Below are 15797 nucleotides of genomic sequence, written 5' to 3' on the forward strand. Positions count from 1 at the left end.
GGGTGACAGTGCTCTAAAGGAAATGCTGAGTAATGAGGTGACTCTGGACGTAACTGGGAAAAAACCCACTGAACTGATGAAGCTGATGTAGAAGTCCAAGTATTTCACCTCAAATCACAAAATAAATGTTGTACCAGCCTGCTGATATCTATGCTGGGGCACATGAGAAAAACCAACAGCAGAACATCTGAGGCCAAACAATCCTCTAATCTAGTAATGAAAAGAGAAACCTAAATGTCCACAGGTTAGTGAGACATAAAAGGATATCAAGGGCCCTCTGGATCCATTTTAGAGGCAAAGTTGGTGCCACCTTCAGCCTTGTAGGAAGCTCTTTCCCTCCCAGCTGTTCATCCAGGAGCTGGTGGTGGAGTTGGAAGAGCTGTTGCTCACTTCAAAGGGGAATTTGTAGATTCCAGATAATGTTGCTAGTTAATAATTCAGCTCATAACGCCCATCAGTTTGAAACATTTAAGGAAGGAATGAAGTGTCTTTGTCAGTACAGAGAAAGAACAAGGGCTGCAGTTCTATGCCTCAGACATGAATGTCTCTGCTGAGAGATTAAAGCTCTCCTGGGTGCCATTCCCAGGGCTGCTGTGGGGACTTAAGGAGGGTGTGTGTTCACTTTCTTGACCAGACATTGGAAATATCCCCATATTGCCCCAAATTAGGGTAATTAACAAAAAGAAGGAGCCTCTCGTTTGTGCTCTCTGTCACACCTTGAGTTTCCTGTAGGATCTTGGCACCAGCCCCGGGAACGTTGAGGCAGTCGAACCCTTCATGGACCAGGGAAGGTGTGTGCGTGTCACAAGTGGAACATTCCTGCAGGTCCTGCCAGGCTTTAGAGGAATTAACGGTGGCCAGTTGGTATCCATGGAAGTGAAAGCAAAGATCTTGGAGCATGGGAGCACTTTGCTGATAATTTGTTTTGTTGTTGTTGTTTTATATTTGAAGTTTGAAGAACTAGAAGGATTCCTATTCTTTCAACTGCAGGCCTCAAACTCCCGAGTTGGAGCTGTATTTTATAGTTCCTGACAGGAGCACACCCGCCATGTGTGTGCCAGGGGACGCACACAAGGCCCCATATTTACTCAGCATTCCCGCTTCTTCCTAGATCTCCATCTGCTGGCAGATGTGCCTTTCAAGTGGGGGTGCTTTGCAAAGGAAGGAACAAGAGAGAGCATGTGAAAATGTGCAGCAGCTGCCAGCTGGGCTCCCTATGTATATAGTTATATTTATATGTGTGCACAGCTATATTTATATGTGTGTATATAGCTATAGTTATATATGTGTATAGTTACAGTATACAGTTATATTCTTATATATAGTTATAGTGATATATGTGTATAGTTACATATAGTTATGTGTGTATATAGTTAGACTTACATATATTGTTATATGTATAAAGTTGTAGGTATATTGATATTTCATAGGTATATTGATATTTAGATAGGTGTATGGATATTTAAATAGATAACTTGACATTTTATACCGAATCTGCAGTAAGTTTTTAAACAGAAATGGGTGTTGATTTGCATTTGCTCTGTTTTAAATTGCAGGTGATCGAGCGTCGCAGTTGAAAACATGCTTCGTCTTTCAGTAGTTGTTGCTGACACGACAAATAACCCTCAGCACAGCGACAAGTTTACAAAAGAGGGGACCAGTTCCTCGTTTGCATCATTTATTCACTCTGTGAGTGACTCCAGGGGTGTCACAACCCCGCTCGCTGACCAGTTCGCTTTGCTGGGGACCCTTTTCCAGGAGCAGCGGTAGCGACGCCCGGCCCGCTGCGGGACCCGGGTGCGGTGCTCCCGATGGGTTCCCCGGCGCCCTCCCGCATCCCGCTCCGTGCCGAGCCCGCGGCTCTGACCCGCAGCATCCTCCACCTCCCCGCGGAGCCCGAGCGGCTGAATTCCAGACCTCTGACATCAGCCCGACCTGGAACCTCCCCGAGCCGCGGCTGCCGCGGGGCTCCCGCCCGTGCCGGAGTGCGGGGGCGATGGGCAGCGCCCCGCGGGGCAGCGCGGCCAGCCCGGAGCCGCGGCGGGCCGGGCCCGGCCGGTGTCCCCCGCCCCCGCGGGCCCGAGCGCTGCAGGCGGGCGGCGGGGCGGGAGGGGGAGCCCGCGGCCCGGCCGGGGGCGGCGGCTCGGCTGCTCCACCCGCCCGTGTCCGCAGGTACGAGCGCCCGGCCGGCCCGGGGCTCGGCCGCCCGCCCGCCGGGACCTTCCGCCGCCGCCGCCGCCGAGCCGCGCTCCGGGCCCCCGCCCCGCCCGCCCGCGCCCCCGGCAGCGGCTCCGCCGCCGGCTCGCTGCCCATGTCCCAGCTTTCCTGGCCGTCCGCGCTCGCTGCCGGCACGGCCGGTGCCCGCCTCCGCTGCGGGAACGCCGGGCTTTGGAAGCCTTCCCGGAGCGCGCGGGGGTGCTGGCGCAGGTCGGGCGATTACATGCGGACACTTCACTTTCAGCCATGCCTGCCCCGGGAGCTCTCTGTCTGCTGTAATTTTCTCCCTTTGATCTCCCTGGATCCTCTTTCGGGCTGTGGAGCTCCGCTTGCACCTACCTGCCTGCTGCGTGTGTGCGCGAGAGAGTTTTCCTCTTTTTTTTAATACTTTTTTTTGATTATAAATACCAATTCTGTTTGGTTTTTTGTTTTTTTGTTTTTTTTAAGACTGAACCCAAACATCATCAGAGCCACATGGGTTTGTTAAGCTACTGGAAATAACTTTTGCCTGGGATTTACAGCAGCATTCCCTCCCGGCCCGGCCCCTGCGGACTCCAGCAAGCTCACTGCCTAACAGGTTTGCAAAGCTTTTTTTTCTTGTAAATCCCTTTTTCTCTCCAGAGCCGTGCGATCACTGTAACTTCAGTTTTAATCGAAAACACTTTCTGTCTTAATTCTCTCAGTTATGAAGACTCCTCGATACGTTTCGTGTGACCTTTGGGCAGACCATGGAACTTTCTATTTTATTTTGTGGGGCCTTGAGTCGGGATCTTCTTAACGTGTGCTTGGAAGTGCTCATACCGGAACTCGGGCGCGCACAGAAATAGTGCGAGAGAAACCAGATACGCCGTAACTTTCTGCCTGATACCTGTTGGGCTTCGTGTCTAAACTTTGGCAGTGTTTGGGGGCCTTTTTATTTCCTGGGAACTTGCAACTATGAAGAGGAGCTGTGTGTTTTATTAATTATCTTTGAGAACTCTACCCGGAGTCAGACTCTGAGCATGGATTTCTAAGGGAAAAGTAAACCTGATCTCCAAACCTGAATGAAGCACTTCTGGCATGAGGAGGATGGAAGGGATCAACTCCATTTGGAAGGGAACGGTACCGGAGCAAGCTTTCTTGTCACCATAAATTCAAGGAATACCGCCTGCCTGATTTCTGGGAAGGATATCAATCGGTGCAGATAACATTCGAGGTTGTGCTTATGCTGTGGGAAGTGCTAGCAAGAAGGTGAGGTGTCTCTCGAGGGTATTTGGGATGGATGTTTTGAACCTGTGGATCTTCCTAACTCTTGGCCAGGAGACAGGAGGCCTCCACATCCGCGGGGAGATCTCCTCGTGCCTCATCTCCGTGGGACCGAGGAGTTCCTAATGCTCCTTCTACACCCAAACTGACTTCTTGCTTGCAACCTGTTTCACTGATCCTTCTGGATTTATCTGCCGGAGGTCGGACTCACAATTTAGGATTTTTTTTTTTTTTTTTTTTTTTTCCCCAGTTTGTTTGTTTAAAATATGCCTCTGAGCTCCCGGCGGCCTCTGAGCACGTGGCACGGGGCAAGAGGAGCGGCGATGGCGAGAGCCGGCGTCGCCGGGGAGCCGCGCTGGCGGTGACCGAGCCGCTCTCTGCGGCCTCTGGGGTCTGTCCGGAGCCCGGCTCGGAGCCCCGGGAGCTTTGCCGCCGGCCGGGCCCGCCGCGGTGAGGACGCGTTCCCGAGCGGTATGAGCGGCCGGAGCCCGCTGCTGGTAGCATGAGTGCTGGCCCCCAGGTGCAGCTGGCTCTCCTCTGGCCTTGGCTGCTCATGGCGACCCTGCAGGCAGGACTGGGCCAGACCGGGCTGGCGCTGGCGGCGGCCGTGGAGTCGGAGCGGGCGGCGGCGCAGAAAGCCATCATCAGGGTCATCCCCCTCAAAGTGGAACCCATCATCCTGGAAGGGGAGTTCGCCAACGTCGCCGAGGTGACTCCGGCCGAAGGGAAGCTGCTCCAGGTAAGAGCCTCGCCACCCGCTTCCAGCCTCTCCCCGCTTTCCCTCCAGGCTGCCGCGGCTCCCCGAGCGGTGCCTTGGGTGCCGCGTCCCGGCGTGGATTTGTGCCGTGCTCCGTGCGCTGTCCCCGTGGTTTGGTTCCCCGGGGGCCGAGGGGACGGCATCGTGCAAAGGGCTGAGCCTTCCTTCGGGGCCGAGCTGTGGCTGCGCCTCATTGCTGCCGAGTTGTGGATGTGGTCGGCTGATTCCATGGAGATTATTTCATATCTTAATTGATGTTATAAAGCTGAGTGTGTCGAGTCACATGTCGGGATGTGAAACATCTGACAGAAAACAGGATTAGTACTTTTTTCTCTGAAATTCATGAGGATTTCCACACCCTCTGCCGAGGTCGAGGTTCAGTTTCGCTCCAAAACCCATCCTGGCTGCGTCCACCAGAATCCCTGGCCCTGCTTATTGTTGCCTGTACCTGAAGGGTGAATGTTACTTACACAGGAGCTCCGGTGGTGTCACCACCAGGTATTTTTATAGATGAATTAATGCTATTCTCTGACCTTTATTAAGGGGAGAGTATATCCACACCTGGACAGGAGGTGCAGGTGCTGCACAGCCAGAGCTGAGCCATTCACTGAACAGACCCATCTCCTGCACACACCGAGTTTGGAGCTCAGTTTCCTGAGACCTGGTGTGCACTCTCTCCATTCTGTGGGTAATCTGCCTGGCAATTGTGTGCTTTATTCTTAAGAACAACAACAACAACAAAAGACAAAATAGCCTGCATTAATATTAAGTCTTCATTTTCTCCTGGATTTTTCCAGGACTTTCCAAATGGGGTATGTTGAAATCTTAATTAAATTTGTAGTTTGGAAATTTAAATTAAAATAATAAATTCTGTGTAGTTTTTAGGAAGAGAAATACAGTCGAGCCAGCTTTAGAACATGGTCACCTGTCTGAAAGTGAACATGGACAATTTGTGACATGTATAAAGCCTGCTTTTCCATGCCTTTTGAACTCCTCAGAATGGAAGCTCTGCTATAAAATTATATTACCAGGCTAAAAAAAATATCTGAGACGAATGTACTCAAGGTCCTCTTCTGTTGTGTGGCAATGTCCAGGAAAGTCAATATTTATTCCTTACAAAAACTACAGTGGTGTTGCAACCGAGCACAAAGTATAGAATGAGACCTTTTGGAAATGGGAGGATGATAACCTCTCCTGAGGGATGTGTGGAGGTTTCTAACCGAATGCAACAATGCCAGGTGGGAATTTTGTGCCATCACAGCAGCACCAGCCAGGTGTTTGGAATAAAAACTGTGAATAGCGTCCAATTTCATTCTTTAAAAACCATTCTCCAAATGGAGAGGGCTGGGGAAACTCTTAATCCAGCCTGTTGAGTTTGGGCACACAGACACTGACCTGCCCTGGCTGTGTTTTCAGGCCTTGACTCTGCCACTCCGTGCTCAGGTGAGTGCTCCTGTTCCACATCCCGCTGAATCCAGTGCGGGAAGTCCTGCTTTCTGCTGGCAGTGCTGGGACAGGGGGTCAGGCTGTGCCTTCTGCAGCAGGATGTTTGCCTGGTGCCAGGCACTGTGCTCTGGGAAGGCTTAGCCAGGTGTACCTGTGACCTCTCCTGCAGATCTCATGGTGTAGTTTCTAATTCTGCTTCTAAATATTGAAACTTGGCATATGAAATGGCATTTAGAATTGTTTGGGTCCTGATGCTGCAGTGGGTTCTTACCTCTGGAAGGAGAAAACAGGAAATGGGGACATAACTCTTTGGGTACAAAATAAGTAAGAAATTAGTGGGAGGAATTCTTTTCAGTTTGCGTTTTGATAGTGGGATATTAAATACACCAGAATTAGGTTTTATTGGGACATCTCGTTTTGCACATGGTTGTCAACATCCCGATCTTGCAAAAACTTTAGGTCACATGCCTAACTTTGATATCACTAGAACTCCTACTTAAATAAACTCATGGCTGTGCACACATACCTGCACAGTTGCTTCTTCAAATGTAGTTTAGGGACATAACATGGTCACATTTACAGTTAATGAGTCAAGGAGTGGGGTTTTTACAGCATTTTTGGATAGGTCTTGGTTATGTCAGACCCTGTAAGGTGCAGTCAGCCTGTCCAGGAGAACACAAACTGCAGAGCTTAGCTTGGAAGAGAGGCATGGATGGCCCAGTCCCTTTTCCAAAGCAACGCTCTCTTCCTTCAGAGGTAGAATAGGATTGCTCAAGGATTAGTGGTGCAGAATTGGCCCTGTAGTCAAGTCAGGTTCTCTTTATTATGACTTATAATTATCTTCATAGTGCTCGGGTCAATATATTTTTAGAAATGCATTCTTAATTTAATACAGAAAATCCTGCACGTAAGTGATGGAGCCTCACCAAAGGTACTTCTACCAGAATGTTTTCCTGGTTTCGTTTCTCCCTGCCCTATTTTCCAGGATCATCTACAGAAACGGACTTTGATTGTGGCATGTTACATCTTAGAAGCCAACTTTAGCAATATCCTCTTTACCTACAATAAAATAAAATAGCCCCAGGGTTGAATTCCCCCTCACAGCCTTTGCCCCTGTGAGGAGTTTTGTGGGAAATCTCTGTATTTCCATTGCTGCCCAGTGGGTGAGCAGGAAGATGCCAGGGAGCCGCCCACCCCTGCCAGTGTAACCCCAGCAGTGCTTCCTCTGCACTCCAGAGCTGCTGCCGCCGTATGATGCAAAGGGAGAGGAATTTCTCAAGCAGGCAGAGCCCCTTAAGCCTTTATAGGTCAAAAAACCAACACCTCAGACTTCTTGCAGAAATCATCTCCAGGCTTGTGCAGTGCTGCAGCTTGTTCAGGGAGCACCTGCTCTGAGCATTAACTCTTGCTGGATGCGGGAAGCACCCGCGGAACTCACTGGCAGTTTCCAAACTGGAAGTTTAGGTTTGGAAGTAAATTGGGACAGAATTGTGAGGGTGTGAAGGTGGGCAGGCCGTGGCACAGGGTGCCCAGAGCAGCTGGGGCTGCCCCTGGATCCCTGGCAGTGCCCAAGACCAGGCTGGACATTGGGGCTGGGAGCAGCCTGGGACAGTGGGAGGTGTCCCTGCCCGTGGCAGGGGGTGAAGTGGATGAGTTTTAAGGTCCCTTCCAACCCAAACCATTTTGGGATTCTGTGATCTCTGCTGGGCTCCTGCAGGAGCCTGAACTGCTGTTAGAAGTCCCATGGCAGTCAAAAACTGGCCCTTTATTACAGATGGAGGAACCAAACCTTTTGGACAAGTAGGTTGGAAGGAACATGTTTGGAACTTACTGACAATGGACAATCCATGAGCAGCTCAGTATTCGATGTGGCCTCAGAATTGCAGTTCCTGTGACTGTTTGCAGATGAACTCCCATTCACAGGATTGCTATAGAGATTTTTCAGCCTCTTTTTTTGGTACTTCTGCTGCTCTATTGGCTGACTTTTGAGGAATAAGTCTCAGTTTCCTTCTTGCCCTTGACTCAGTCTCCACTTGGTACTGGAGAGAGCTGTTGGTTTGAAGGTAGATAGGAAAATAAGGAATGTCTTGGAAAGAAAAGGAGAGAGTCACTGGGGAGAGTTGAGGGGAGATTTTTCTGATTTGAATTACGACAAGTACAAATCTAATTGTGGAAGGAAAAAAAAGAACCATTTTATTTGAGAAATAGTTCATCACTTACAGCCTTGTTTAGGACAGTTCAAGAATGATCAAGATTCAAGGATGCATTATTAAAACTGAGCTTTAATATCTCTTTATTTGAGTGTATATAACCCCAGTCTTCTACACAGGGGAAAGGATGATTCCTTTAGTCTGTGCAGAGTGGCAGGGATTGGTACAGTCTCTAGTTCTAGCATATTTGGGAAAAAGCATTAAAAGTTTGGGAAAAGTTCCTATTAATGATATTTAAAAAGAGATGGATAGCCTCACATTGCTACAGGGAGGGCAAAGTCATCAGCAGTCCCAATCCCTTCACATGCTGACACCTAGAAAATTCCAGTGGGTATGTGGGACAGTGGCACAGTCTCACTGAGCAGGCAGTATGTAGAACTAGTTTTCCCAACATCCATTGCTTCATTGCAAGCCTTACAATATTTTATTCCATTTCTGTACAAACTCAGCAGTTTCATAATGAGGGGATTGTAGGAGAAAGTCAACTTTCACTTACCCACAGAGTGCACTGTTTTAACTTATCACTGTAGGAAAACACCGTGAAGAACATAAAAACAGACTTGAAAAAACCCGCAGAACAAGCTCCCTACAGGCTCTGAACCCCCAAACCAAGGATTATCTTCCTTCCTCCTCTCCCCCCAGAAAAATAAATTATTTAAAAAACGTGCAAGTTGATCTATTTAGGATGGATTGAGTGAGAATTGGAGGGGGAGCCTGAATTACCGTTTTTTTAGGTGGCCTGTACAATTCAGAAAGAGAAAATCAAACACAGATCCAGTTGGAGGAGGAGTGTGATAATTATCCCTTGGAATTGCTGCAATGAACCCTATGGGATCACCCTGGACAATGGAGCCTGTTCCCCGTGTTGCAAGGCACATGCAGTTGGAGTTGGAATCACCTACTTCAGTGCTCTCAGAGGTTTACACTCCCAGCCCATACCAAAGTAAATACCTTAGTAGTCTTCTATACTCCCAGCTCCTGGATCAACAAAAGGATGTTGAGTGCATAATGTTGACAGAGATCAAAGAAGTGGGAAAGTCGAACCAAATGATAATGGGGACTTAAATTACCTGTGAATAAACTGTTCAGATAGCACAATACGAGGCAGTTCAAAGAAGCAGTTTCTGCCTCTTGGAACAGCTCGTACTGGGTACACAGACTTGACTTAGCGTTAAGTAATGTGCAAGAACTGCTTCAGAAGCAGCAATAATGAAGCCACTTGGCCTGACTGCGGCACAAAAAAAATGGGTGCCTAAGTACCAGAAAGTGTGACTCTGACACAAGCCTTTAGAACGGGAAATTGTACTGAAACACTGAGACAAATGGCTCCTACAGAGTAAAAAAACCCCACATTTTTACATGGGACATAGATACTGCTCAGGAAAGGCTGAGAGGTTTGGAATTGTGTAGCCTGGAAAAGAGCTCCAGGGTTACCTGATCATGGCCTTCCAGTACCTGAAGGAGCTGAAAAGGAAGATGGAGAGAGACTGTTTCCAAGGGCCTGGAGTGACAGGACAAGGGGGAATGGATTCAACCCAAAAGATAGTAGGTTTAGATGAGATATTAGGAAAAAGTTCTTCCCTGTGAGGGTGCTGAGGCCCTGGCACAGGGTGCCCAGAGCAGCTGTGGCTGCCCCAGCCCTGGCAGTGCCCAAGACCAGGTTGGACGGGGCTTGGAGCAGCCTGGGACAGTGGAAGGTGTCCCTGCCCGTGGCAGGGGGTGAGACTGGATGAGCATCAAGGTCCCTCCCAGCCCAAACCATACTGTGATCCTATGAAAGTAGAAGCTGTCTTGGGGAGCACACGAAGCAGTGACTCAAAAAAGGCTGTAGTCAACCAGCACAGGGACATTGGTAGTGCTAAAGAAACCCTTTGGCCCACATAGATCTCTTAGAAAATTGGACAGAGAGCATGAGTGTAGTGTTGGCTGTGTCCAGTGTAACCCACAGCGTGGATTAGTTCAGCATTGGTGCAGGATTTAAGTGTAACTGGAAGGTGAGCCATTAAAATCCAGATGCAGTGTAGGAACTTCAGTTAGAGCTGGCTGCTAGAAAAGGTTGAGCTCAGAGGCTGCTTCTGAACCTCCACCCCTCTCTTGAGCATATACAGAGGCTGAGCTGGAGCTTTCCATGGTGTGTCTTCTCCTTTTCTCATCCAGAAAACATGTGACAGGAAACTGTTCCCTGTTCAAGGAGTTTAAAGGACTTTAAACCTAAATCTCCCAGCTTCCCAGTGCACCATCTGGTGCTGGTTGTTGCAGTTGAATTATTTATGACGGTGGGCGCAGACCCATCTTGAGCTGAAGATTTTCGGTACTGAAACGGTGACAGATCTGGAGGCCCCAGTAATGACTTGGGGCAGACATAAATGGGAGATCCAAACCCGACTGGAGGAGAGCACAGATCTGTGGTCAGGAGACTGAAGCCAGAGAGCTGGAGTGAGTGACGGTCAATAGAGGATGTCTGGCCATGCACAGGCCCTGGAATACATCCAGGGAACAAGTGGACATTTCCCAAAGATAAGCTGGCAGAGGGGTGAGATTACAGGAGAAGGGAAACAGGCCCTGTTGTGCTTGCAGGCTGCAGCCAGGCTGCATTTGTGGTGGAATGGTTCTGAACCATTAGAGAAATGACTTTTTTTCTGTGCCTCCATCAAGCAAAAGCTTTGGTGGGCATTTCCTATGGATTGAGGAAGGGTGTTCTGAACTGCATGTGAATTCATTATTTTCTAATGAGAACTTTCAGAATTGTCAAAGTAATACGAACAACACCGCCTCAGTATGATCAAAGAGAGCTCTGTTGTATCAGGCTGGATTTTGGACAAAAATTGACATGCATTTTTATTTAATATGTCTCAGTGGTTTTCCATCCAGTGAAACATGCCTAAAAGCCTAAGATGTTCACAGCCTTGCCTAAAAGCTTTCTGTGAACTTTGCCCAAAAGTCATAGTCCGAAAACAAGCAAATTTTAACCTAAACTGAGAAAAGTAACAAGTAAGTACAATGGGAAATGTGCACTGTAGTTTGACCTTCAGGTTGGTCATCTTAAGTATCACAACAGTCTGTTGCAGTGTTGCAGGGATTGCCGAGGGTCAAATAAATGAAATTTTGGGTTATAAACAAAGCAGAAATGTAAAATGAATCTCAGTACAAGGGAATATATCACACTTGAGTAATGCACATTCGTATTTTATTAACCTTTTGGCCTTCTCTCCATTCAAGGATGCTTGGCTGCAGCAGGACAGGTATAAAGTAGACAGAAGTGGTGTGGGTGGTCATGGTGGTCTCTTCTATCTTTGAGTTCTGTAATTTATTACTTAGTTTTAGTACCTGTTTATTTTTTCCCTTATTTCCCTGGCTGTAAAGAACAGGAAGCGCTGCTCAGCCTTTCATTTGCCCACACCACTTTCAGGCTGCATTAAGGAATTGTAATCACATCTCATGCTTCGGAGCTTTGGGCCTGCTGCCAGCACGGCTCAGGCAGGAGTTGGCCAAGAGTTGTCTTGGGACCTTTTCATCTTGTTTTTAGGAGCATCAAGGATTGGCCTTGCCTCAGAACAAGGCACTCAGAGATGTAGGTCAGTGTTCAAAGGTAGTAGAGAGAAGATTGTTTTGGATGTGCTTCTGTTGTATGGGTTACTCCTGTGCTGCCAGATTTCTGTGGAAGACTCTCTTCCCCCCTGCAGCCACCCCGTTCAAATTATCTGAAATTTTGGGTGTGTATCCTCTTCCCGTGCATGTTGAGATCTGAATCATCTGCCTAAATCAACGGATGTATTCTCACCTCGTCACTTCCCCATCCCTGAAGGGGCTGGTTAAGGGCATTAGTGGCCCTTTGATCTCTCTTTTGTTCTCCATCTCAGTAATTTGGTCTCCAGTGATCAAATGGGTTAATCTAATGCTTATTACTGTGCTCAGCATCAGGGTAGTGGCAGAGATGTACTGGATTGTCAAACACAGCAGTTCTGACTGGGGAGTTGAATAAATTCCTCTGGCCATAAACTCTGTGAAACAAATTAAAAGCTTTTGACCAAGTTTGGTTATGACATGTTACTTCTGAATGTGAGTAAAGCAGTTTGGGGATTAAGTTTGCTTTGTGTCGGTAAAAGGTATGTGAATTCTAGTTCAAAATTACATGAAAGGATAGATTTCAACTTCCTACTTCCAAAGCTCCTCCGCAGCTGTGGTTCCATGGGGTCCGTGTTGGGCAGCACTGTTGGTGCAGAACTGTAGGAGGGACAGGTCCATTGCAGAAACTCGGGGAGAATGACCCTGGGATTGAGTTGGATCCAGATGTAAAAAATGAACAGCACTCCAGTCCTGTTAGAGGTGTGAAACAGTTCTCCCTACAAAGGCCAAAACGCCAAAAAACAGAGCAGGGCAGACGCAGTGATCACACTGTCTAGAAAGGGTATGGGGTGATGGCTGCGTGGCAGAGCAGAAGGGACGAGTTGAGGAGGTCTGGGGAGTGAGTAGTTCTTTCATTAGTTGAATTTTGTGCAGGATCCTGCACCAAAATGTTGTTTTCAGATTTTTTAAATATAGGGAACATCTCTAAGGATATGGAAGTCAACTAAGAGAGTGAATTGTGGTAATTCCTGTAGCTTTCTGTGTGTCAGTTTGAATCAGAAGTTAAATCTTGGCAAGCTGGTCTCTTTGCACCACCATCCAGTGTAGACATACAGCTCCAGAAACCCAGTCTTGGCTACTTTTTAAAGTAGTAAGAGAGATGGTGTTTGTGGTTGTGTTACTGCTCCAGACTGAGTCCTGTTCCTTGAAGAATGAATGATCTGAATAACTTTTTATTTACTACAGCAGTTCTATTCCAAAATAAGTGGAACCTCCCCAAGATCCTGAAGAGACAAGAGTTCCCCTTCTGCTTGTGACGCTGTAGCTCAGCTGTTCCTTTGTTCCCCAAGTGTCCTGTTGGGATGGTACTCCTGCAGCCATGCTGTGGGTGCACATTGTCCCTGAGTGTTTGGAGATTTCTCTCCAAACATTTCCCTGGGACCACCAAAATGCCACTGTCCTCCCCGTTACCCTCTGTTTCACCTGGTCTCATTCACATAACATGCCCCACGTCATTTAGTCCCACTCAGCTATTTTTTTGTCCTCATCTGCTCTCCCAAGAGTCTTTTTAAAATCTTCTATAATTTTCATCTTGCTTAGAACAATGGTTATTCTCATTGCTTTTCTGCATGTGCTGTTCTGTTCAGTAGCAGTTCACAGACGGGTTTAGACTGTTGCCTGTCAGCATTTGCTTCCAACACTGCTCTCCTCAGAGAGATAATCTAGTCCTTCCACTGCCTCCTTCAGAGGACCTCTGACCTCTGTTTTGTCACTCCAGAGGACCAAAAGCTGCTGTTTGTAAACTTTGCACAACTTCTGCATGAGAGAAGCAATCAGATTTGAGTGATGGGCAAACCTCATGTGCTTGTACAACATGCAGCCCTTATGTTAAAAAAGATCATCAAACAGTATTTGTTGGTTTTTGGTTGAGAAACCACCGTTTCGCCATTTCTGGCAGTTGCACCTGGTTGTGGCCTGAGTTGGTAGCAGCTCTTGCCTTCATGCTCCTTCTCTGGCTGCCTCTTTCGTGGTTGCTTTCTCCACAAAACAAAGACTGGGGAAAGCCATGCTGGCCTTGGCCTTTTCCATGCCCTCCTTCAAAATCCTGCTTCTGAAAAGCCACTCTGGGACAGTGGCAATCAGGTACTTTATTCCTGCTGAGATGTTAAAAGGCCAAAAATCATCCACAGCTGCGCTTTAATTTAGAAAAGGGTGACATGAAATCAAATAAGGTCATTCGGAAGAGTCTGAGAGGGCAACTAAGAGTTACATCCTTTGCATCAAAGTGTTTGAGGACACTACAGTAAGAATTAAGATAAAATGTACCTCTCAAGAAATACTTGAAAAAGGATAAAAGCATATCAGGATACCTAAACGTAAGAGTAAGAAAGTATATAAAAGCATCCTGGAAAAGCAAGAATTTTGGCAAAATTAGAAAAAAGAGAAACAACCTAAAAATACATGAAGACAGTGAAAAGAGAAGAGAAATAACTTGGAAATGGTAAAAAAACTAATGCTAGATTCTCTTCAGTCACAAGCAGAAAGCTCACCTGACAATTGGTAGAATCTTAAAAAAATTAAAGTCTAAAAGCTGTGCTTAGGGCGACTAAACTCCCAGAAGAAAAATGAATGCAATTCTCCTTGTGCTTTCATCTGTCTCAGGCTGAAATGTCTGGAGATGAGATGGTGATGGAGATAGACACAATTACCACTATCAGTTGCTGGCATCAGGTGGTATTCACCCAAGGATTGGGGAGGATGAAATCGTTGAACTATTAACTTGTCTATGAACTCTTGTTTAAAATCCCTGGAAGGTGGCTGATGGGATTCCCGTTTTTCTCTGAGCTCCAATTCATCCACAAAAGCCCAGAGCAGTGTGTTGTAAAATGGTAAGTTGACAGAAATTGTAACACAGAGTGTTCTGAGTGGATGTGAAGGAGTCCACATAGGCATCAGTTGGGCAGATCTGGCTGCATTTCCCAAATGCAAAGACTTCCAGGGAAACTAAGACATTAATTAGAAGGAGGCTTCTGGGTAAATAATTACTGGACAGTAAGAAGCAGGTGGAAGGAATAATTGGCAGATTTTCCCTTTGGGAGGAGCCCATGGCTGCAGCTGTGTGTGCTGTAGCTGTGCTCTCCCAAGTGTTGGTGAGCACATGGGAGTGCTTGGTAATGTTCTAGAGCTTTCCAACACATGACCTAATTAGAAGTAATGAAGACAAGGTTCATCTGTGAATCACTGCACGACCTTATGAGACCAAATACTTAAGGAGAACATGGAGAATCACTCATTTCTTCACATTCAGTGATGGGCTCTGATTTGCCCATTGCCACAACTGTGTCTTGTGATTTTAACAGACTGGTCTGTGCAAGTGTCAGCTTGGTATGTGGTGGTTGTCATGAAGACAAAGGGAACATTAGCAATGAAAATGAGAGAATAAGCCAGAGAATCTCTTTAAGCTCCTGTGGAAATCCCAGGCACATCCAGATGTTGAATCCTGTGTGAAGTTCTGTTCCCCACAGCTCTAAAAAAGCAGTAGCTGCATTGGAAGGTGTTTGGAGAAAAACATAAGGATAAAAAGAAGAGTAAGAAGTGTTTTATCCAAGGAACAACAAACTGGACTAATTCTCTTCTGGCTGGAAAAGAGGTAGCCGAAGGGTGATACGAGGAAGATCCACAGAGTCATGAATAGGGATTGACTGTTAACAGTCTCTCTCAATATGAAAATAATGGGGCATCACATGAGGCTACAAAGAGTCATGTTCAAAGGGAAGTGCTCTTCACTCACTGTACAATTACCGTGTACAATCCCTCGCTGCAGGAACTGCTGTGGATGCTGAAAGTTTACAGAGGTTCAAAAACCACTGGAACTAATGAATGGGAGAAGGCTCCACCAATGGCTGTGCAATAACCGGTTCCAGCTTTGCCTCAGGGAGTCTATAAAATGTTGGAGGCTTGGAGAATGTCCGGGACAGAAGCCCTACAAGCTTGTCCTGTTCTCACTTCTTTAGAAATCCACTGTTGGCAGTTGTCTAGGCAAAGATGCTGGGCTGGATGGGCCTTTGGTCCAAATCTACCCTTGCATTCTCCTCTCCTTCAGAAACCTTCCAGCCCAAGGCCCACCACCCTCAGCACCAGCCCTTCCAGCCCCCCTCTGCTCTGTTTGGGCAAGTCTGGGTGGAAAAACTGGATAGGTGCCTCCTTCACCCTCCATCACTGACACGGAGCTCAGCTCGTTGTTCACACGGAAGGCACCGCAAGGTTCCTTAGGTTCGATTATTGAAAATCTCACAGCATGGCTTTCAGCTGGTGCTGTTAATCAGTGTTTGAGGCCCTTGCCACTTTGGCCTTCA

The 15797-nt window shown here is 47.3% G+C and overlaps 1 protein-coding gene across 3 annotated transcripts in view; it reads left to right on the forward strand.

The window, feature by feature from the left end:
- The first annotated feature begins 2129 nt into the window (after window positions 1-2129).
- RNF43 (ring finger protein 43) overlaps window positions 2130-15797 on the forward strand; it is a 60855-nt gene continuing 47187 nt past the window's right edge. Inside the window, exons 1-3 of one of the 3 annotated variants that reach the window (XM_032129995.1) lie at window positions 2130-2172; window positions 2665-2794; window positions 2901-4201. In XM_032129995.1, coding sequence (XP_031985886.1) covers window positions 3965-4201 — 237 coding nt within the window. In that variant the 5' untranslated portion in view covers window positions 2130-2172; window positions 2665-2794; window positions 2901-3964. Of the gene's footprint in view, window positions 2173-2268; window positions 2795-2900; window positions 4202-15797 lie in introns of those variants that run through there. The other 2 variants (XM_032129994.1, XR_004243977.1) reach the window with 2 other exon arrangements.

Source organism: Corvus moneduloides, chromosome 20 (assembly GCF_009650955.1).
Source record: "Corvus moneduloides isolate bCorMon1 chromosome 20, bCorMon1.pri, whole genome shotgun sequence".
Classification (NCBI taxonomy): Eukaryota; Metazoa; Chordata; class Aves; order Passeriformes; family Corvidae; genus Corvus; species Corvus moneduloides.